This window comes from Heterodontus francisci, chromosome 20 (assembly GCF_036365525.1).
Source record: "Heterodontus francisci isolate sHetFra1 chromosome 20, sHetFra1.hap1, whole genome shotgun sequence".
Lineage (NCBI taxonomy): Eukaryota > Metazoa > Chordata > Chondrichthyes > Heterodontiformes > Heterodontidae > Heterodontus > Heterodontus francisci.
Genome location: NC_090390.1, coordinates 82,961,302 through 82,985,998, shown reverse-complemented (window position 1 = coordinate 82,985,998; position 24,697 = coordinate 82,961,302). Strand labels below are relative to the sequence as shown.

The 24,697-nt window shown below is 46.8% G+C and overlaps 1 protein-coding gene across 1 annotated transcript in view; it reads right to left on the bottom strand.

The window, feature by feature from the left end:
• LOC137380786 (uncharacterized) overlaps window positions 1–21,113 on the bottom strand; it is a 28,250-nt gene extending 7,137 nt beyond the window's left edge. The window contains exons 1-9 of the mRNA XM_068053138.1: window positions 21,094–21,113; window positions 18,323–18,652; window positions 16,674–16,936; window positions 10,177–10,303; window positions 9,974–10,086; window positions 8,467–8,603; window positions 8,251–8,333; window positions 1,830–1,998; window positions 838–935 (exon numbers count right to left, since the gene is read on the bottom strand). Coding sequence (XP_067909239.1) covers window positions 838–935; window positions 1,830–1,998; window positions 8,251–8,333; window positions 8,467–8,603; window positions 9,974–10,086; window positions 10,177–10,303; window positions 16,674–16,936; window positions 18,323–18,644 — 1,312 coding nt within the window. The 5' untranslated portion in view covers window positions 18,645–18,652; window positions 21,094–21,113. The remainder of the gene's footprint in view (window positions 1–837; window positions 936–1,829; window positions 1,999–8,250; window positions 8,334–8,466; window positions 8,604–9,973; window positions 10,087–10,176; window positions 10,304–16,673; window positions 16,937–18,322; window positions 18,653–21,093) is intronic.
• Between the last annotated feature and the right edge of the window lie 3,584 nt (window positions 21,114–24,697).

The following is a 24,697-nucleotide window of genomic DNA, read 5'->3' as shown; positions in this document are numbered from 1 at the left end:
CTTTCTAAGTGAGAGTTTATCCTGTCGCTCACAATAGATTCCAATAATTTGCCCACTACTGAGGTTAGACTGACTGGCCTGTAATTATTCGGTCTATCCCTTACTCCCTTTTTAAACAGAGGTACAACGTTAACAGTTCTTCAATCCTCTGGCCCCACACCTGCATCCAGTGAGGACTGGAAAATGATGGTCAGACCTTCTGCTATTTCCTCTCTCGCTTCTTTTAACAGCCTAATTTCCCTTACCCGGGCAATTACAGATGGGCAACAAATGCTGGCCTTGCAAGAGACATTCACATCCCATGAATGAATTTTAAAAAATCATTGGCTGTGAAGAGCTTTAGGATGTCCTGAGGATGTGAATAGAGCAGAAAGGGTCACAGTGCCCAATCCTTTGTCTATGCTGAGCTCGCAGTTAGGGGCACTATATTTACCCTATGCTCCCCTGGGCAGGTGTGATGGAGGGGGAGGAAAGTCACCTCTGCTCCTAGCTGGTCATTTGATGAAGGACCAGAAGCTACAGCCATGAGGATTAAGTGATCCCAGCCAGGACAGTATTCTGAACTCCCCTGGGTCAAAGGACTGGAAAATGTGGCAGCGTTTCTGCAACCACTCAACGTCTTCGGAAAAGGAGAGGAAAGAAACTAATCAACGTCCGCTTCCATTCCACAGGGATCTGCGGCCGAACCTTCTTTTCACTCCCCGACCCAGGCCAAATTTAGCACCTCTTCCTGAGATCCAACAAGGTTCAAACCAGCAATCCTCTTTGCCAATACGGGGTACCATCCCACCAAGCCAGGTCAGGATGTCTGCATCACCCCATAATTTTCTTCCGTACCTGAACTTACAGAGCCCGCATCCAAGGGCCCTGGCCCGGAAGTGCTCAAGGGGCTTTCATCCTCAGCCATGCTTCCAGCCTCTGATATGATAACCTCACTGCAATCAAAAAAGACACACAAACCCTATCAGCTGGCAACTCTCCACATCAACATTGGTCAAAATGGGTGTCAGCCATGGCTCAGAAGGTGGCACTCTTGCATCAGAGTCAGAAGATCGTGGGTTCAAGACCCACTTCAGAGACCTGAGCACAAAATCCAGGGAGGGAGTGCTGCACTGTTGGAGGTGCAGTCTTTTGGATAACACATTAAACCAAGGCCCTCTCAGCTGGGCATAAAAGATCCCACGGCAATATTTTGAAGAGCTGAGTCGTCATCCCCAGTGCCTTGATCCCACAGTACTTGTCTCTCAACCAACATCAAAAAACAGATTTTCTGGTCATTATCACATATTTGTTTATGGCAGCTTACTGCGCACAAATAAGTTGCACCAACAGGATGACAAAGGGGCAAAGGCCAGTGAGCTGGACACAGACCTAATTTGTTTCTGGGAGCCGATTTCAAACCCAGGCCAGACTTAGTGGGGCACAAGTCTCTGTCTTCCTTCTAGCTGTAAAGATCCTGTGTGAAATGAATTTACACAGCTTCCTAGCAGGAGCTAGTCCTAACTCAGAATTCACTAACACTAAATTGGAAAATCACTCTAGAGATCACAGGGATGGCTGGTGTGGGAAAATGCAGAGGCACATTGATGGGACTGATGTAGAGGCGCTTTACTCCACGTGTAGCTCTGTTACGTCTGATGGCAGAGTGCTTGATGCTAACAAGGAAAAGGTTTCCACTCGCTATGCATTCACAGGCATTGGGTCAAATCCACTGTGTTTTATATTCTGCAGAATGACCACACACCCAGACCTGGGCAAACTGGACATTAAGCTGGGTGGTTGAAGGCTCACATGGGTGGGCTTGACTTTCCTCCATTCTTATGACATACCTGCTTTGTTGCCTCTGTTTCTCCAAGCTTTGCAGCAGCACATCCCGGTGCATGGTCTGGATGTGATGGAGGAGTGTTGCCTCCTTGGTGTATTTCTTCCTGCAGTGACCACAGCTCAGCATTCGGGCATTGGTCATGTGGATGTTTCTCACGTGACGGCGCAGGTCACCTGCAGAATATAACACCTCAGAAAAGGTTCTACACCTTTGCTCATTTCCCTTTCACTCCCCCTGCGCTGGCTCTTCTGCGCACGTATGCAACCCACCCCCCCCCCCCTCAACTGCCCACAAAAGTGCTCACCAACTTGGGTGCGATCCCACAAGTAGTGGCACCTTCCGATACACCTTATCCAAGTGACCAATCTTCATATGTGAATAAGGCGGAGAGTATCGGGAGGCTGTTTGGATCAGAACACCATGGGCTTGCTTGTGATATCTTCACTGTTACACACATGATCACACACACTCATTGGTGCACATATACAAATGCATACACACTTGCGCTAACAAGCAGATGCATACTCGCTCGCACACACATACTTTCCTGCAATGGCCAGGGGATAGTGGTACAAAGCTAGAGCCATGGTCAATTCAATTTTCTCTCCTTTTCCCCGCAGGAACCAATGCTAACTACACTGCTAACCGGGATCAGCCCGCTCACCACAGCCAGAAACATGTGGCCTGAGCTGGTGGCTCTGAATTCCAGTAGAATCCGGTCCACCCTCAGTGGATTGTGGCCAGTGTCCCTCTCACTGCTTCTTCCAAAAGAAGTAGTACCCAAAAAGAGTGCGACTGGCATCTATGGCACTGTTTCCAAGCAGAATGATGTTGGCACCCTGGGTACATTCCTGGCACAGCTCTGGAGAAGATAATACCTTCTAGAGAAGGGGGCAGAAAGTCAGAAGCAGGGACAATGGGGGCAGGTAGTAGGGAGGGAGGGAAGTGAGTTCATGAGCATAACCCTGAAATATTCCGTTGCAGTTGCATGAAGAAGCTGGATTTATAACTCCTGTCAGATTAACACGTAGTCTGCGTGCAAAGGAAGGAATGCACAGAATGGTAATGGTCGCTGCCAGCATATGGGATAGAGTACATCTCATACCAAAGGTCCTCGACTTTCCATCATTTGACACAGGGTTGTTCACTTTCCAGCTGGACCAACACCAGCCACACACATTCAGCACCCTCACCACCCACAAGGGACACAGCCATGTGAAATATAAATCACCCAGACAAGAAGGGTTACATCCCCTGGGGAGATGATTGTTGAGATGTGGACTGCACTATCTGAAAGGGTGGTGGAATCAGATTGCATAGCGACTTTCAAAAGGCAATTTGGAGACGTACTTGAAGAGGACTAATTTGTAGGGTTTTGGGAAGAAAGCTGGGGAGTGAAACTGGACAGGTTTTTCAAAGAGCTGGCACAGGTATGATGGGCCGACTGGCCCTCCTATGCTGTCAGATCTTCGAGCCATGCCAGCCAAAAGTACTTCCCCGGCAAAAGGGCTGAGGAATCACAGGGCACTGTATCTTTCAGTTTTTCTGCGCCCAGCCCTGTCCCAATAAGGGTTGCAACTCCCTACCCCCAAAATCAGAAACAAACCATCTTTAGGGGAAAAAAAGACAAACAAACTTGGATTTATTGTGTCCTGGACAATATATATCCCTCAACCAATATCAAAACAGATGATCTGGTCATTATCACATTGCTGTTTGTGGGATCTTGCTGTGTGCAAATTGGCTGCCGCGTTTCCTACAGTACAACAGTGACTACACTTCAAAAGTACTGCATTGGCTGTAAAGTGCTTTGGGAGGTCCTGTGATCATGAAAGGCGCTATAGAAATGAAAGCCCTTACCAACTCAGAAGCATCTGAATCAGGTTTGTGTGTGGCACAGCATGCCGTGCAATTCCCATTCAGAAGTTGTGAGCAACGCTATATATAAACACAGGAGGCTCTATCATCGGCTCTATCTGACTTCCCAACTTGTGCAAAGGTATGGTCAGCTACTAGGCCATCCCCAATGACCTCGACCACCACCCCTCTCCCTCAAAAGTTGCTTGCCAGGAAGCAACATAAATCTCCTTCCCACTTTCCTCTGGAGTGAGCTGGCTCACCCTGGCCTTGACTGGGTTGAAGGGAATGGGGATCAAACTTGCGTTCATTCTACTCCACAGTGCCAGGATTGCGAACCTGACACACGGTGCGTAGTAAATGAATCACCTGGTGCCACCGATCGTTAATGGGCTATTCAACCACAAGAGGAATCACACTCGCACCCAATCCTGACTCCACGTGGAGTACTCGCACCTGAAACTTCTAGCAGGGGTCAGGATCTTTGTCACAGAATCACAGAATAATACAGTGCAGAAGAGGCCCTTCGGCCCATCAAGTCTGCACCGATGCATTAAAGACACCTGACCTGTCTACCTAATCCCATTTGCCAGCACTTGGCCCATAGCCTTGAATGTTATGACGTGCCAAGTGCTCATCCAGGTACTTTTTAAAGGATGTGAGGCAACCTGCTTCTACCACCTCCCAGGCAGTGCATTCCAGACTGTCACCACCCTCTGGGTAAAAAAAGTTCTTCCTCAAATCCCCCTTAAACCTCCTGCCCCTCACCTTAAACTTGTGTCCCCTAGTAACTGGCCCTTCAACTAAGGGGAACAGCTGCTCTCTAACCACCCTGTCCATGCCCCTCATAATCTTGTACACCTCGATCAGGTCACCCCTCAGTCTTCTCTGCTCCAGCGAAAACAACCCAAGCCTATCCTACCTCTCTTCATAGCTTAAATGTTCCATCCCAGGCACCATCCTGGTGAATCGCCGCTGCACCCCCTCCAGTGCAATCACATCCTTCCTATAATGTGGCGACCAGAATTGCACACCGTACTCCAGCTGTGGCCTTACCAAAGTTCTATACAACTCCAACATGACCTCCCTGCTTTTGTAATTATGCCTCGATTGATAAAGGCAAGTGTCCCATATGCCTTTTTCACCACCCTATTAACCTGCCCTTCTGCCTTCAGGGATCTATGGACAAACACGCCAAGGTCCCTTTGTTCCTCGGAACTTCCCAGTGTCAGGCCATTCATTGAATACTTCCGTGTCACATTACTCCTTCCAAAGTGTATCACCTCACACTTTTCAGCGTTAAATTCCATCTGCCACTTTTCTGCCCATTTGACCATCCCGTCTATATCTTCCTGTAACCCAAGACACTCAACCTCACTGTTAACCATAAAATTTTATTTAATGTCACCCACTGAACACACAACCCTTACATGTGACACATCATTAAAGTCAAGGCTGTAAAAAGGCAGGTGGCTCTTTAAAATAACAGACATTCTTCACAGTTAAATAACTGGACATTCTGCTCTGTCATATGAACATACTGTCTGTGTTGTGTCAGAGGGAAGAACAGACTTTTTTTTCTAAACTGATATATCAAAGTGAAGGATCAAGGCCCATAGCTGTTTTTGTATCTTCACCGTCTTCCTGTGAAGAACAGTGTGAAGTAATGGAAGGATTCATAGACTGATTAACAGTCTGACAGGCAGTGACATGAACACGCCTTCCATAGCCGTACCCATCTATAATACTAGTGGATGGGAGGGTGGGGGAGGGGTGTGCAGGGATTAACTCGATTGGGCAGGGAGGGTTTTATGGGCTCCCACAGCCTATGCGATGAGAGAGGGGGCTACCCACACCCACCAGACGAGAGGATCCCACTGGATGTCAACCCAGAATTCCAAGCCAGGACTAGAGGAGGGTTCGAACACCCCCTCCCCTCCCCCACCTCTGACTCAAGGGGCAGGAATGCTGGCACTGGATGAAAAGAGGCAAAGAGACAATGGGAATAATTATGAAGTGACACCAAGCTGAAGTTTTGAAAACCCTGTAGATTATTGGGGAACAGGAAGACTGAGGAAGGTGAAGGGCCTCAAGAGTATTGCGGTCTTGGAGAAACATGACTGGGAGCAGGAGATAGTGTTTAGGAACAAAATGAGGATTGTAAAGGATTTGAACTGTTTATATATAGAATAACGGATACCCGGGAGTGAGTTACAGACTGGAATCTAATCGAGGGGTTTGGGTGGTTTATATATAGAATAACGGATACTCGGGAGTGTGTTACAGACTAGAATCTAATCGAGATGTTTGGGTGGCTTATGTATAGAATAACAGATACGCCGAGAGTGAATTACAGGCTGGAATCTAATCTAATATGTGAAGAGAAAAAGATTAGTGAAGACAAATGTAGGTCCCTTACATTCAGAAACGGGGGAAATTATAATGGGGAACAAAGAAATGGCAGAACAATTAAACACATACTTTGGTTCTGTCTTCACAAAGGAGGACACAAATAACCTCCCAGAAATGTTAGGGAACCAAGGGTCTAATGAGAGGGAGGAACTAAAGGAAATCAGTATTAGTAAACAAAATAGTGCTAGGGAAATTAATGGGGTTAAAGGCTGACAAATCCCCAGGGCCTGATAATCTACATCCCAGAATACTAACGGAAGTGGCCCTGGAAATAGTGGAGGCATTGGTGGTCATCTTCCAAAATTCTATAGACTCTGGAGCAGTTCCTACAGATTGGTGGGTGGCAAATGTAACCCCACTATTTAAAAAAGCAGGGAGAAAAAACAGGGAACGACAGACAAGAGAGCCTTACATCAGTAGTGTAGTGGGGAGAATGTTAGAGTCTATTATAAAGGATGTGATAGCAGAACACCTGGAAAGCATAAACAGGATTGGGCAAAGTCAGCATGGATTTACAAAAGGTAAACAAATCTACTGGAGTTTTTTGAGGATGTAACTAGTAGAAAAGGGAGAACCAGTGGATCTGGTGTATTTGGATTTTCACAAGGCTTTTGAAAAGGTCCCACATAAGAGGTTAGTGTGCAAAATTAAAGCACATGGGATTGGGGGTAATATACTGGCATGGATTGAGAATTGGTTGACAGACAGGAAACAGAGAGGAGGAATAAACGGGTCTTTTTCTGGGTGGCTGGCAGTGACTAGTGGGATACCGCAGGGATCAGTGCTTGGGCCACAGCTATTCCAATTATATATTAATGACTTGAGTGAGGGAACTAAATGGAACATTTCTAAGTTTGCAGATGACACAAAGCTGGGGGGGAATGTGAGCTGTGAGGAGGATGCAGAGAGGCTCCAATGTGATTTGGACAAGTTGGGCGAGTAGACAAATGCATGGCAGATGCAGTATAACGTGGATAAATGTGAGGTTATCCACTTTGGTTGTAAAAACAGAAAGGCAGATTATTATCTGAATAGTGATAGATTGGGAAAGGGGGAGGTGCAACGAGACCTGGGTGTCCTTGTACACCAGTTGCTGAAAGCAAGCATTCAGGTGCAGCAAGCAATTAGGAAGGCGAATGGTATGTTGGCCTTCATTGCAAGAGGATTTGAGTACAGGAGCAAGGACGTCTTACTGCAGTTATACAGGGCCTTGGTGAGACCACATCTGGAGTATTGTGTGCAGTTTTTGTCTCCTTATCTGAGGAAGGATGTTCTTGCCATGGAGGGAGTGCAAAGAAGATTTACTAGGCTGATTCCTGGGATGGCAGGATTGACGTATGATGAGAGACTGGGTTGACTAGGCCGATATTCACTAGAGTTTAGAAGAATGAGAGGAGATCTCATAGAAACCTATAAAATTCTAACAGGATGAGACATGCAAGGAGGATGTTCCCGATGGCTGGGGAGTCCCGAACCAGGGGTCACAGTCTCAGGATACGGGGTATGCCATTTAGAACCGAGATGAGGAGAAATTTCTTCACTCAGAGGATGGTGAACCTGTGGAATTCTCTACCGCAGAAGACAGTGGAGGCCAAGTCACTAAATATATTCAAGAAGGAGATAGATATATTTCTTAATGCCAAAGGGATCAAGGGATATGGGTAAAAAGCGGGATCAAGGTACTGAATTAGACAATCAGCCATGAGCTTTTTTGAATGGCGTAGCAACACTGCAAGAGATCGTCAGTCTGTGCCCATCTGGATTAATCTGTGTTGCTCAAATTTTCCTCCAATTTGCTCCCCAGAGCAGTATCGAGAAGCACAATATCCAATTGCACAGGCGAGAATGGCCTACTCCTGCTCCTGTTTTCTATGTTTCCATGAGGGATTCACCGCGTTTATAAATAGAATAACAGATACCCAGGAGTGAGTTACAGGCTGGAATCTAATCGAGGGGTTCGGGTGGTTTATATATATATAATAACAGACACCTGAGAGTGAGTTGCAGACTGGAATCTAATCGAGGGGTTCTGGGTTTTATATATCGAATAAAGATACCTGGGAGTGAGCTACAGACTGGGATATAATCGAGGGGTTCAGGGAGCTGAGTGGGGGTTGACAGGGGGGCAGTTGAGAGACTGCTCGTGACGCACTCACCAGACTGGAAGAAGGATTTCTGGCACTGACTACACTGGAATGGACGATCCTTGGTGTGAAATCTCTTGTGAACCACCAGATCGCTGAAATTATAAAGCAGAACAAAACGTGAAACCCAAACCAGTGAATAGTACAGGCGGGGTGTTGGGGGAGGAATGACTGTTGGCTGGGTGAGGCTTCTCCCAGCCGAATAGTGCCTGCAAATTGTCCCCATACCTGGCTCTGAGGAAGCCCTTCCCACACAGGTCGCACTTGTGGGGCTGCGTTCCCATGTGAACGTGAGCGTGTCTCCGCAGGTCGCAGTGCTGGATGAACTGGCGGTCACAGTGTGAGCACTTGTACCTGGCATCTTCCTGTAATGGGGGAGTGGGGGCGGGAGTAGAGGAGACAGAATTGCATTAACAGCGGCTCCGTCAGGACATTCAGCAACCCCCCAGCCCGCTGGATAGCAGAGGGAGCTCCAATTGGCTTCAGTTCCAAACACATAAAAAACAGTTTCCGTTGTCCTCAATCACGCCCAGTGACCAATTAAAAACCATCCGAATCTGCAGCGAACACAGGATTAGGGCTGTTGGTGATGATTTCCATTTTCTCAATTTTCAGATTCACAATTAAGTGCTCACTTGGAGTAGATCTAAAAGGACAGAACCACACCAGCTAGTGGACCTCCCCGCGGTCACTGAGTGGTGACCGGGAGCAGGATCTCTGGCTGGCTCTCGCGCTCCCAGCATGGTGTCAGCTATAGCTTAGTTGGTAGTCACTCTCGCGCCTGACTCAGTAGATCAAGGGATCAAGTCCCACTGCAGAGACAAAATCCAGGCAGACATTTCCAATCCAGTTCTGAAGGAGTGGTGTACTGTCCGAGGTGCTGCCTTTTGGATGAGATGTTAAACGGAGGCCCTGTTCTCTCAGGTCGACGTCAAAGATCTCCTGGTGCTATTAGACAGGGAGTTTACTCAGTGGCCTGGCCAATATTTATCCTGTGTTCTCCTACAACATAACACTTTAAAAGTACTTAATTGCCTGAAAGGACTTTGGGATGTGAAAGTTGCTATATAAATGTCTGCTCTTTCATATGCCAGCACCTTCAGGAGATGGAAGAACCAAAACAGCCCACAGCTGTTAAACTTCAAAGATATGAAGTCCCAGTCACTCGGCTCCTCTCTCTGCCACCCAGAAAAAAAACACAGAATTTTCATTCCTCATACAGAAAAAAAAATACTCACTTAAAAATTTTTCTAACGAACCATTCTTAATCTGCCCAAAATTAGAAAGATCTTGCACAACATCAACACAGAACTCCCATGCCCTTCTTCAAAATAGTGCCAAGGGATCTTTTATGGGACCCTGGATGATTTCTCCTTTCCTATATGATGGAGACCAATTGAATACCTCTATTGCTGTCCTGCCTGCAATCAGTAAACTTAGCACAGTCCAAGAGTACAACTAGGACTTTGCTGGTATATGGGACAAAGTTACTTTTTTCTTTAATTCATTCGTGGGATATCAGCGTTGCTGGCAAAGCCAGCATTTGTTGTCCATCCTGAATTGTCCTCAAGAAGCTGGTGGTGAGCTGCCTTCTTGAATACAACTGAGTGGCTCGCTAGGCCATTACAGCAGCAGATGAGCTGAGGCAGGGGCAGAGATGGGTAATGAGGCGGAAGTAGGTGGTCTTGCTGATGGAGGGGATATAGGGTATTTTAAAAAACGCACAACCACTAACCTCGGTGTTAACCGTGTGGATTTTCTTATGTCGGACATAGTTGCCACGACGATTAAAGGTCAAACTACAGAGGTAGCATTTATACAACTTCCCTTCCATTTCCACTTCTGGATCTGTGCAAAGAAACACATTTCAGAAATATTAGTTAAGGGAGCTGTATACCCAGCCAGGTGATGGCAGTGATATTGACACAGGACAGTTACCTTCCTGCTTTGCGAATGGTTCCTCTTGGCTTGTTTCCTGGGATACTGTGCAGACCAGAGACCCAGCTGAGATCACGGCGTCAGCTGTAGCCAAGGTGAACTTCCGATGTCCCGTTTGAAGCAACACCTGGGAGGTGAAAGGTCACATTCTCAACATAAATTAACACTTGTGAGTGGAAATTGACATTTTTCTCTTATGGAGGTGAGGAATGAACTGCCCGAGCATGTGCAAAACTCCCCAATTCAGGCACAATGGGGATTAGATACAGCGTAAAGCTCCCTCTACCCTGTCCCCATCAAACACTCCCAGGGCAGGTACAGCACGGGGTTAAATACAGAGTAAAGCTCCCTCTACGCTGTCCCCATCAAAAAAAAAGGAAAAAAACGGGGTTATATACAGAGTAAAGCTCCCTCTACGCTGTCCCCATCAAAAAAAAAGGAAAAAAACGGGGTTATATACAGAGTAAACCTCATACAAATTAAGAGGAGTAGGCCACTCGGCCCCTCGAGCCTGCTCTGCCATTCAATATGTTCATCGCTAATCTGATTGTAACCTAAACTCCACATTCCCACCTACCCCCGATTACCTTCCACCCCCTTGCTTATCAAGAATCTATCTACCTCTGCCTTAAAAATATTCAAAGACTCTGCTTCTACCACCTTTTGAGGACGAGAGTTCCAAAGACTCACGACCCTCTGAAAGAAAAAATTTCTCCTCATCTCTGTCTTAAATGGGCAATCCCTTATTTTTAAATAGTTCCCCCTAGTTCCAGATTCTCCCACAAGGGGAAACATCCTTTCCACATCCACCCTGTCAAGACCCCTCAGGATCTTAATATGCTTCAATCAAGTTGTCTCTTCTAAACTCCAGCAGATACATACCGCGCCTGTCCAACCTTTCTTCATAAGACAGCCCGCCCATTCCAGGTATTAGTCTAGTAAACCTTCTCTGAACTGCTTCCAACGCATTTACATCCTTCCTTAAATAAGGAGACCAATACTGTACACAATACTCCAGATGTGGTCTCACCAATGCCCTGTATAGGTGAAGCATAACCTCCCTACTTTTGTATTCTATTCCCCTCGCAATAAATGATAACATTCTATTAGCTTTCCTAACTACTTGCTGTACCTACATAATTAACCTTTTGCGATTATGCACTAGGACACCCAGATCCCTCTGCATCTCACAGCTCTACAATCTCTCACCATTTAGATAATATGCTTCTTTTTTATTCTTCTGGCCAAAATGGACAATTTCACATTTCCCACATGATATTCCATTTGCCAGATCTTTGCCCACTCACTTATTCCTCTGTAGCCTCCTTATGTCCGCTTCACAACTTACTTTCCTACCTGTCTTTGTGTCATTAGCAAATTTAGCAACCATACCTTCGGTCCCTTCATCCAAGTCATTTATATAAATTGTAAAAAGTTGAGGCCCTAGCACTGATCCATGTGGCACACCATTCGTTATATCTTGCCAACCAGAAAATGACCCATTTATTTAAAAAAATTAGGTTAAATACAGATTAAAGCTCCCTCTACACTGTCCCCATCAAACACTCCCAATGCAGGTACAGAGTAAAGCTCCCTCTACACTGTCCCCATCAAACACTCCCAGTGCAGGTACAGAGTAAAGCTCCCTCTACACTGTCCCCATCAAACACTCCCAGTGCAGGTACAGAGTAAAGCTCCCTCTACACTGTCCCCATCAAACACTCCCAGTGCAGGTACAGCATGGGGTTAGATACAGAGTAAAGCTCCCTCTACACTGTCCCCATCAAACACTCCCAGTGCAGGTACAGAGTAAAGCTCCCTCTACACTGTCCCCATCAAACACTCCCAGTGCAGGTACAGCATGGGGTTAGATACAGAGTAAAGCTCCCTCTACACTGTCCCCATCAAACACTCCCAGTGCAGGTACAGAGTAAAGCTCCCTCTACACTGTCCCCATCAAACACTCCCAGTGCAGGTACAGAGTAAAGCTCCCTCTACACTGTCCCCATCAAACACTCCCAGTGCAGGTACAGCATGGGGTTAGATACAGAGTAAAGCTCCCTCTACACTGTCCCCATCAAACACTCCCAGTGCAGGTACAGCATGGGGTTAGATACAGAGTAAAGCTCCCTCTACACTGTCCCCATCAAACACTCCCAGTGCAGGTACAGAGTAAAGCTCCCTCTACACTGTCCCCATCAAACACTCCCAGTGCAGGTACAGCATGGGGTTAGATACAGAGTAAAGCTCCCTCTACACTGTCCCCATCAAACACTCCCAGTGCAGGTACAGAGTAAAGCTCCCTCTACACTGTCCCCATCAAACACTCCCAGTGCAGGTACAGCATGGGGTTAGATACAGAGTAAAGCTCCCTCAAAACTGTCCCCATCAAACACTCCCAGTGCAGGTACAGCATGGGGTTAGATACAGAGTAAAGCTCCCTCTACACTGTCCCCATCAAACACTCCCAGTGCAGGTACAGCATGGGGTTAGATACAGAGTAAAGCTCCCTCTACACTGTCCCCATCAAACACTCCCAGTGCAGATACAGAGTCAAGCTCCCTCTCCACTGTCCCCATCAAACACTCCCAGTGCAGGTACAGCATGGGGTTAGATGCAGAGTAAAGCTCCCTCTACACTGTTCCCATCAAACATTCCCAGTGCAGATACAGAGGAAAGCTCCCTCCACACTGTCCCCATTAAACACTCCCAGTGCAGGTACAGCATGGGGTTAGATACAGAGTAAAGCTCCCTCTACACTGTCCCCATCATACACTCCCAGGACAGGTACAGCATGAGGTTAGATACAAAGTAAAGCCCACTCTACACTGTCCCATCAAACACTCCCAGGACAGGTACAGCATGGGGCTAGATACAAAGTAAAGCTCACTCTACACTGTCCCCATCAAACACTCCCAGGACAGGTACATCCATATAACCAGTGTCTGCTTTTTGGTCATGTTAGTTGAGAGAGGATATCAGAACATTCTTTGAATGGTGCCGTGGCATCTTCTACATCGAACCACAGAAAAGTTACGGTACAGAAGGAGGCCATTCAGCCTACTGTGTCTGCACTGGCTTAAAAAAAAACTAGCCGCCCAATCTAATCCCACCTTCCAGCGCCTGGTCCATAGCCTCGTCGGTTACAGCACCTCAGGTGCAGGTCCAGACACCTTTTCAAAGAACTGAGGGTTTCTGCCTCCACCACCATTCCTGGCAGTGAATTCCAGACACCCACCAACCTCTGGGTGAAAAAGTTTTCCTCATGTCCCCTCTAATCCTTCTACCAATCAACTTAAATCTGTGCCCCCTGGTAATTGACCTCTCTGCTAGGGAAAACAGGTCATATCGTCACAGAGAGATACAGCACTGAAACAGGCCCTTCGGCCAACCACCAACCACCCATTTATACTAATCCTACATTAATCCCATATTCCCTACCACATCCCCACCATTCTCCTACCACCTACCTACACTAGGGGCAATTTACAATGGCCAATTTACCTATCAACCTGCAAGTCTTTGGCTGTGGGAGGAAACACGGAGCACCCGGCGGAAACCCACACAGTCACAGGGAGAACTTGCAAACTCCGCTCCAGAACCGAACCCGGGTCACTGGAACTGTGAGGCTGCACTGCTAACCACTGCGCCACTGGTCCTTCCTGTCTGCTCTCTAGGCCCCTCATAATTTTGTACCTCTCAGTTAAGTCACTCCACAGCTTCCTCTCTGCTAAGGAAAACAACCCCAGGCTATCCAATCTTTCCTCACTGCTGCAACTTTCAAGCCCTGGCAACATTCTTGTAAATCTCCTCTGTACTCTGTCCAGAGCAACTATGTCCTTCCTGTAATGAGGTGACCAGAACTGTACGCAATATTCCAGCTGTGGCCTAACCAGCATTTTATACAGTTCCAGCATTACATCCCTGTTTTTGTATTCTATACCTTGGCCAATAAAGGAAAGCATTCCATATGGCTTCTTCACCACTCTATCTACCTGTCCTGTCACATTGAGGGACCTGTGGACATGCACTCCAAGGTCTCTCACTTCTTCTACCCTTCTCAATATCCCCCATTTATTGTGTATTCCCTCGCTTTGTTTGCCCTCCCCAAATGCATTACCTCACACTTCTCCGGATTGAATTCCATTTCTATTTTTCCATCCACTCAACCAAATCATTGATATCATTCTGGAGTCTACAGCTATGCTCTTCACTATCAAATACACGGCTAATTTTTGTGTCATCTGCAAATTTCCCTATCATGCCTCCCACCTTTAAGTCCAAATCATTAATATATTGCCACAAACAGCAAGGGACCCAACACCGGAACATCACTGGAATCCGCTTTCCATTCGCAAAAACATCCATCGACTACTACCCTTTGTTTCCTGTCACTGAGCCAATTTTGGATCCAACCTGCCCTCTATCCCATGGGCTTTCATTTTACTGACCAGTCTGCCATGTGGGACCTTGTCAATTGCCTTACTAAAATCCATGTAGACCACATCCACTGTACTACCCTCATCAATCCTCCCTGTTACTTCCTCAAAAAAATCTATTAATTTAGTAAGACATGACCTTCCCTTAACAAATCCATGCTGACTATCCCTGATTAATCTGAGCCTAAGTGACAGTTTATCCTATCTCTCAGAATTGATCCTAATAATTTGCCCACCACCAAGGTCAGACTGACCAGCCTATAATTATTTGGTCTATCCCTCGCACAGTGGTACAACGTTCGCAGACCTCCTATTCTCTGGGTCCTCGCCTGTATCTAGTGAGGATTTGAAGATCATCCTCAGAGCATCACTATTTCCTTCCTGGCTTCCTTTAACAGCCTGGGATACAATCCATCCGGCCCTGGTGGCAACATCCACCTGAACCCCTGGTTGCAGCTGATGAAACCCTTGATTTAATGTTTTATCCGACAGGCAGCAACTCTGACCATAATGCATCATGAGTAGGCCTCTTCACACCCGCTGATCCCTTACTGCAAGGAACACTAACCCAACACCCACTTCTCAACAGAAGTCAGTTCAGCTCCTGTTCGAAAGTGCCAACTGACCCCAAAGTAGCATGCGTCTCTAATCCTTCCTGCGGTTTGTGGGTAAGAGGGTTGAACGTTATGCTTGTGCTGGGTCATGGGCCGAGCTGCATATAATATCCCTGTAGTAGGAGCTCACTCCATACACTCACACATGAAGAATGGCCAATGAGTGGAGAGGCCCTGATCACATCTGAGCCCCACTGAATTTGGTCTCAGTGAAAAGAAAAAGACAGAACTTGCATTTAAATAGCACCTTTCACATCCTCGGGATGCCCCCAAAGCGCTTTCAGCCAATGAAGTACTTTTTGATGTATTGTCACTGCTGTAAGAAATGTGGCAGCCAATTTGTGCACAGCAAGCTCCCACAAACAGCAATGAGATAATGACCAGATAGGCTATTTTTTGTGATGTTGGTTGAGGGATAAATATTGGCTAGGAAAGCAGCAAGAACTCCCCTGCTCTTCTTCAAATAATGGGATCATTTACATCTGCCTGAGAGAACAGACAATGCGTCAGTTTATTATTGCAACTAATGACGGCACCTCCAATACTCCCTCAGCACTGGAAATGTCAGCCTTTGGAGTGTGACTTAAACTCAGAGCCTTGTCATTCAGAGGTGGGTGTGTTACCCACTGAACCACTGCAACTTCAAAGAAGAACATAAAACTGGTATAGCAGTGAAGCAGCATTAAATTGGGTACAGTCTGTCCACACACTCATTTCAAATAAGATACATCAGGGAGAGAAGACACTCCACATGCAACTGGACTGGATTCCAACTCTGCTTCCAAAGGTGAAAGACCGATCCCCAACTCACTGCAACACTACCAGGACCTGCTCAGGACCCTCCCCACTATCTGCTTTGGAATTCCCTTCCTAAATCTCTCCACCTCACTCTACTCCTTCAAGACCCTCCTTGAAACCCAGCTCTTTGGTTACCCTTCCTACCAGCTCCTTTGGCTTGGCATCTGTTTTGTCTGATTATACCTCTGTCGGGGGGATGGTAGCATAGTGATCATGTTACTGGCCTAGTAATCCAGAGGCCCAGACTAATGCTCCAGAGACACACGTTCAAATCCCACGACAGCAGCTGGAGGAACTTAAATTTAATTAATAAATCCGGAATAAAATGCTAGTCTCATTAATAATGATCATGAAAATACCAGATTGTCATAAAAACCATAATTGTGGGTGTACCTGCATCACATGGACTGCAGCTGCTCACCACCACCTTCTCAAGGGCAATTTGGGATGGGCAATAAATGCTGGCCTTGCCAGCGATGCCCACATCCCAAGAATAAAACATTTGTAATCTGGAGAGGTTTTTGATACTTAAGAGCAAGTTGCCACCCCACTGCATTAATAATGGTTGAAATTGGGAAGGTCTTGACAAACAGGCAGCATTTTACTTGGACAAGTCACAATCCCCTCACTGTTGTATCCATGGTACCTGGGTTGGGTGTAGGAGCTCGGTGATGGCAGCGAGATCCTTTCCATTCATCTTGATGCCATTGGGTAGCTCCAGTATCACCTCCTCAGGCACCTGAAGCTCCAGGCTGTCCTGGGGTACAGTCGACAAGACCAAGACGTGCCGCTCAGGCCCCTCAGCGAAGGGGTCCGCCTGTTCCTCAGTTTCTACCTCATGGCTCTCCGTCAGGAGTGGCATCGCAATCTCACTCAGCACCTGTGCTGTCTCCAGTAGGTCTGAACTCTCTGCAAGGAGTGAGTAGAAGATATTCCCCGTTAGCACATTCAGACAGTCCGTTCGAGCAGAGAGTAGAACGCCAGCTCCCAATCGCAGGTTGACACCCACTGGGGATTTGCACAGCCACCAGATGCTGATGTCTACCTCTCCCTCATCATACGCGTCAGTGTTAGTTACAGCCCAGCTTAGAAGGTGCTCTCAAAATTAAAAACAACCATCAAGAAGGCAATGATAAACTACCTAGCCACTCTTCCCAGAGTCAGTTCACTCTCCAGTGGAGAGGGCACAGAGGAGATGCAAAAGAAAAGACTTGCATTTCTACAGTGTCTTTCACAATCTCAGGTCATCCCAAAACAATCCACAGCCAATTAAGTACCTTTGAAGTGTGGTCACCGTTGCAATGTAGGAAATGCAACCGCTTATTTGCGCACAGTAAGCTCCCAAAAACAGCAATGTGATAACGACAGGATTTTTGTTTTACTGATGGTTGAGGGATAAATATCATCCAGGACACCAGGGAGAACTCCCCTGCTCCTCTTCACAATTGAGCCGCGGGATTTTTTCACATCTACCCGAGAGACAGACAGGGCCTCGATTTCACATCTCATCTAAGACACAGCACCTCTGACAGTGCAGCACTCCCTCACTGGGAGTGTCAGCCTGGATTTTGTGCTCGGGTCTCTGGAGTCAGACATGGACTGGGAACCTTCGGACTCAGAGGTGAGAGCTCTACCCACTGAGACATGGCTGATATTTGCTCGAATTATACCAGGGACTGCAGTTTACAGGCAACTAGAGAAGGTAGAATTGTTCTCCTTAGGACAACGAAAGAAGCGGTTTGACAGAGGTGTTCAAAATTATGAGGGTTTTAATAGAGTAGATCAGGAGAAACTGTTTCGCATTGGTGGGAGGATCAGTAACCGGATGACAGAGATTTTAAGATAATTGGCAAAAGAACCAGAAGGGGAGATGAGGAGAATTTGTTTACACGGGAGGTTATGAGCTGGAACACACCGCCTAAAAGGCTGGTGGAAACAGATAGATACCTGAAAAGGAAAAATATGCAGGGCTATGAAGAAAGAGCAGGGGTTAACAGGACGAATTGGATAACGCTTTCAAAGGCCCAGCACAGGCACGATGGGCCGAATTGCCTCCTTCTGCACTGTTAAGATTCTGAGAAATAATAAAATAGGAACAAGTACCTCCATCTCACATGCAGGTTCCAAATTAAAAAGGTGCAGCAGTGCCCAGCACCTCAATACTCTTCAATGGATCAAATAGGACAGAAGGAGGCCATTTGGCCCATCGTGCCTGTATTGCCTCTTTAAAAAAGGCTGCGTTTATCTGGGGGTTCTGGACTGATCCTCTGCTATAACCTTGTGGTGTGCTTTTACCGGTAACAGCAGCAGGCACTCCATTAATCTGGCCGCTCCCAGAAGCCACGACCTCATCTGGCACGAGAGGGCAGTCGCCATGGGTGGTCATCAGCTCAGAGTCTGGGTTACTGACTGTCACCAGACCATCCACTGGAGCCTTGCCATCCTGCGGCACAGGGTACGTCTCCACCTGCATATCCATTCTGTGACCTTCCTCTCCTTGTGCCGTGGCCGGTGCTGGCATGAGGTTATAGGCACAGAGCTGTCTCGCGGCTTCTGCCGTCTCACTGGTAATTATCAGTTCGCTCACTGTCTCTGACGAGCACTCTTCAACTTCCATCTGGTCAGCTGTTGGCAGTGATATGAATCAATCAGTGTTGGTGAAGGCAAGATATCTGATCGAACCAATCATCCACCCTCTCCTGGAATTCATTTACAACACTTGGGCTTAAAAAGGCTCTGCAGCTCATCAAACCCAATCCCCCCTGAACCCATGTACACTCTCCGCTTTCATGGACTCTATCCACCCATTTAATCTCCTGAGGGAATATTCCGTATAAATACTGTCTTTTCCCCAGTGGGAATCAATCACAGCTTCAGAATGTTCAAAACATTCCCAGTTCTCCAGCCTAAAAGCCACAGACAATATTCCTCTGCCCCAACCCTGACCAGCTTTAACAGAAACATTGCGTCTTGTGGAATGGCTCACCATCCCAGTAACCTCCAAATCCTTGCCAATATGATATTTATCCAGCTGATGTTACTGGACTGACTCACATAAAGGTCCAACTGCTTTATTTGTAAAAGTCAAAAAAATTCTGAATACAAAAACATAAGAAATAAGGGGCAGGATATGCCATTCGGCCCCTCGAGCCTGCTCCGCCATTAAATAAGATCATGGCTGATCTTCTACCTCAACTCCAGCTTCCCGTCCTATCCCCATATCCCGAGATTCCCTCAGTGCCCAAAACTCTTATCGACCTCTGTCTTGCATATACTCAGTGACTGAGCATTCACAGCTCTCTCCCCGGTCGGAAATTCCAAAGATTCACCATCCTCTGAGTGAAGAAATTTCTCCTCATCTCCGTTGAGATGGGGGTGCGGACTACATATTCATGTTAATATGCTTTAACTGCTTCTACTGGGAGCTTCTTCCAAACTCAGCAGTTGCGCAGGGAGTTGGAATGAAGTTTCTAACCTCCTGTCTCCCTAGATTTTCCGTCATTTGTAAACCTGTGTCCCCACTTTGATGTTCAGAGTGCAAGTCCTGCTCGGCGGAGGGATTTAAACAAATAAACAGGGTTTCTGCAGACTTTTAAAATGCACCTTTTATAATTCCCACCACCACCCCAGAAGCTACTCGCCAACTCTCCGTTTTCCCAGAGTTACTGACGATTATTTATCCCACCTCACCCCCTAAAAGGATGGATCCAGTTCAAATACCCACCACACCGCCACCCCCCCCCCCCCACCCCCGCCACCCCCCGACAACAGGCCAGATAGCTGATGGTCCATTCTTAAGCCAACTGTATGATTGGCTACAAAGAAATGTGGCCCCAGTCCTCCAGGACTGACTTTACCTCCAAGTTCCCCGTGGGAGTGGGGGAGATTAGAAAAGAGGCAGCCTAACATTTAACACCTCACACTGATGGACGTGCATTTCTATAGCACCTTTCACAACCTCAGAGCATCCCAAACTGCTTCACAACCAATGAAGTACATTTGAAGCCCCTGTTGTAATGCAGGAAACACAGCAGCCAATTTGGGCACAGCAAGCTCCCACAAACAGAAATGTGATAATGACCAGATCATCTGTTTTAGTGATGTAGCTTGAGGGATACATATTGGACTGAGACACTGGGGAGAACTCCCCTGGGGTGGAGGGAGGGGAGGGGGGCTGTGGGGACAGTTTCATTATAATTGTATGCCTCTCTTTCTCACTCTCTAGTCCTGCCAGAGCTGGCGGGCAGCCATAAAGACAGGGCTAAATTGTGGCGAGTCGAAGAGACTTAGTAGTTGGCAGGAAAAAAGACAGAGGCGCAAGGGGAGAGCCAACTGTGCAACAGCCCCAACAAACAAATTTCTCTGCAGCACCTGTGGAAGAGCCTGTCACTCCAGAATTGGCCTTTATAGCCACTCCAGGCGCTGCTTCACAAACCACTGACCACCTCCAGGCGCGTATCCATTGTCTCTCGAGATAAGGAGGCCCAAAAGAACAAAAGTCCTGCAGCAGCTTCAGCAATCAGTCAAGTTGGTCCCAATCATTTGCCTCAGCCACACTGAACCAATGTGGGACAGCATCTCAACCTGACTGCCCGTGACTTTTCTCTTCTGCACGACTAATATGGGTGATTGGACGGGGTGAGTGTGTGATTCTCATCCCTCTACTGCAACACAGATACTCACTTCCAAATCCCCAGAGAGTTCACACTCTGAAACCTCCCTCTGTACCAATTGCTGGAGGTCTGTTTACCCCACTCCCTCCCTGCTTCCATCTGGAAGCACAGCTGCGATTGGAACTTCAATATCTGGAAACAATGAAGGAGCGGGCGATCATCGTCTCAAGATGTTGCCAGAGGCCCAGGACTATATCCCCCATCCATTCTCTTGGGCGGGAGCAACACGTATGAGATATTAGGATTTCAAATCGCAGCAGCCAAGCACAATCCAGAGCAATGGAACTTCAGCGGGATCTTCTTCAGTGCAAGATAATGTGATGCCCCACACAGAGGCACAGCCCGAAAAGTCAGGATGCTCCACATACCCCAAAAAAGCGATTTTATCCTCACCAATTTTCTCTCCTCTCCTCACTGGCTTAAGTTCCACAGGTGGCTGACTAATATCCTGTAACTCGCCCTAAATGTCTACTTAAATCATTTGTGACCCCAATAGTGGCTATTCTACGATGGGAACGGGGGGTGGGGGGCATCACAGCCAAAATCCACTCACTCTCTCTGGCAGGGTTACTGAATTATGATTGGCGTAGAACACTGATTCATTTTACCTCACCACTCGAATTCAGGGTTACTTAGGGCAACCAGAATCAACCTGGCTGAGACCAGCGGAGCCGAGCACAGACCAGGCAATCATAGGATTATAAATCATACAGCACAGGAGGAGGTTATAGGATCCAATGTGCCTGTGCTGGCTCTTTGAAAGAGCTATTCAATTTGTCCCACTCCGCTGATCTTTCCCCATAACCCTGCAATATTTTTCCCCTTTTCAAGTGTTTATCCAATTCCCTTTCAAAAGTTATTATTGAATCTGCTTCCACCGCCCTTTCAGGCAGTGCATTCCAGATCACAACAACTCACTGTGCAAAAAAAATTCTAATTTCCCATGGATTTCTGGCAACTACCTTAAATCTGTGACCTCTGGATACAGACCCTCCTGCCAATGGAAACAGTTTCTCCCTAGTCTACTTTATCAAATCCCCTCATAATTTTGAACACCTCTATTAAATCTCCTGTTAATTCTCTCTGCTTTAAGGAGAACACTCCCAGCTTCTCCACATTACTGAAGCTCCTCATCCCTGATACCATATACTAAATTGGCACCCACCCCAAGGAAAGGTTTCTCACGACTTATCTGGGCAAGACCCGGAATCAAGCAACAACATTAATAAGCGGTAAGCTGCATCTGCACCGAACTTTACCCCAGTAATCCAAACACACTCTTAATTACAATTACACAACTGGTGACCCCCTCAGACAGTTTATCGATGGGGGGGGGGGGGGGGGGGTGAACATAGAGTCATAGAGAGATACAGCATGGGAGGGTGGGGGGAAACATAGTCATAGAGAGATACAGCACTGAAACAGGCCCTTCGGCCCACCACGTCTGTGCCGACCATCAACCACCCATTTATACTAATCCTACATTAATCTCATATTCCCTACCACATCCCCACCTTCCCTCAATTCTCCTACCATCTATCTACACTAGGGGCAATTTATAATGGCCAATTTACCTATCAACCTGCAAGTCTTTTGGCTCTGGGAGGAAACCAGAGCACCCGGCGGAAACCCACACGGTCACAGGGAGAACTTGCAAACTCCGCACAGGCAGTACCCAGAACCGAACCCGGGTCGCTGGTGCTGTGAGGCAGTGGTGCTAACCACTGCGCCTTTCCCTTTCCTGTCACCTGTCAGTTTAAAAGCAGACCCTAAAAAAAGGAAAGGAACAACACACAGCGACTTAAAAAATCAACATTACTAGCTCAACATGTTATCATTGTAATGCTGAATAAGGAATAGTTTGGCAGACATAACAAGAGAATGCAACAGCTGGATTGAATTAGCTAAAAGATAAATGCTGCAATCAATTTGCAAAAACATTTTACATGGAAATAAATTATTGGAAAGGGGTAAATTGTGCTGAGAATCCCTTCTCTCCCCCCACATTTACAGGTAGTGGCCATTCCCTGTAGAATTGATACTTTTCCCACCCTGCCAGCTCTGGTATTTTTTTTTTTGCTCTGCAACTTAAGCTTTCTTCCTCTAAAAGTTTTGTTCTTTGTTATTTGGAAAGTTATTTTTTAAAGTTGCTCATTTTGCCCACCCTGTGAAAGGTAATTCCGCGAAGGGCAGCAGCATCCGCGAAGCTCAGGGCGCCTCCATTTTGATAAACAAAGAGCGCGCGGACGCAGGAGCGGCGCCGTCCACCGCGCCCCCTACCGGCCGGGAGGACCACATTGCAGCAGCTGCTGCTAATTACTCAACTGAACAAGGTCATGTACAGAAACAGGCCAGTCGGCCCAACAGGTCCATGCTGGTCTTGATGCTTCACACGAGCCTTTTTTTTATATGTGTGTTTTATGTATTATATACTTTATGTTACATTTGTGCAACATTTTCCATTGCTGTAATACATGTATCAAACAACTGAAGGGCCAACAATACACCAGCTTGCATTTATATAGCACCTTTAATCATAACCAAATGTCCCATGGTGCTTCACAGGGGCAACTATCAAGCAAGATTTGGAACAGAGCCACATTAGGAGATGTTAGGACAGGTGACCAAAGATCTTGGTTTAGAGAGGGAGGTTTAGGGAGGCAACTCCAGGCACGACCACCAGTGGTGGAGGGATTAAAAATCGGGGATGGGCATGAGGCCAGAATTGGAGGAGCGCAGATATCTCGGAGGGTTGTTGGGCTGAAGGAGGTTACAGAGATAGGGAGGGGTGAGGCCATGGAGGGATTTGAACACGAGGAAGAACATTTTAAAATCAAGATGATATATAAAGCAACTGACGAGATATTGACAGAAGATCAAATGTAAGAGACTTAGAGCAAAGAAGCAAGAAAAAGTTCTCTCCACAAAGAGTTGTGAAGATGTGGAATTCACAGCTGAGGCAAAACATATGGCAATATCCAGGATTCAGAGACTGGACCTAGGCTGACACTCCCAGTGCAAATATGGAGGGAGTGCTGCATTTTTGAAGACATGGTCTTTCGGATAAGAAGTCAAACCGAGGCCTTGTTTGTCTTCTCAGGTGAATATAAAATATCCCATGGCCATTATATCGAAGAAGAGCAGAGTGTCCTGGCCAATATTTATTCTGCATCCGACATCACTGAAAACAGATTTTGTTCGGTCGGTATTTCATTACTGTTTGTGGAAGCTTGCTATGAGCAAATTGGCTGCTGTGTTTCCAACAGTACAACTCTGACTACACTTTTAAAACTACTTTATTGGCTGTAATTGAGACATCCTGAGATTGTGAAAGCTGCTATAAAAACACAAGTTCTTTTTAAGAATCTCATGCTGCTTCCCTTGTATTTGCCGACACAAAAATGCCATTGTAACATGTTGCTGTCCGACTGGCTTACAATGTCACTCTCCTGCTTATGTTCTCTTCTAAAAGAGTGGTGCGGCTTTCTCCAATCCCAAGGGAAGGGAAGGGTGGTCATTGGTGGGTGGGGCAGGATGGGAGGAGGTTGTTAGGTTAGTCTTGGTTGGGGGACCATGGCTCCTGAAGCAGTACTTGATTGCCTTAGGGAAATGGGGAGGAATTTCACAGAGATTTTCCTGTATGATCTGGAGATGGAGGTAGAGTGAGAGGAGTAGGGAGAGGAGCTCGATGAACCTCTGCTGGAATTCCCTCACTCCAGCTCATTCTCCTACTCTAGTAACCCTCTTTAAAATCCACCACTTTGAGCAAGTTTTTAGACCCTTCTCCTTCTTTTGGCTCACAGCCCATTTCCCTTACATCTCTGGGAAATGTTATGGATGTTTTTCTATGTGAAGCCTGGGGAGCAGCAGTGAAGAAGAGCTACGTTTTGATTCTTCGACATGAAATGAGCAGCTCAAATCGGAGGACAATCTCCACATTCTTCCATCCGCCCAGATCACCAAATATCAATCATGTGCCTTTCACATAGTTGTGCCT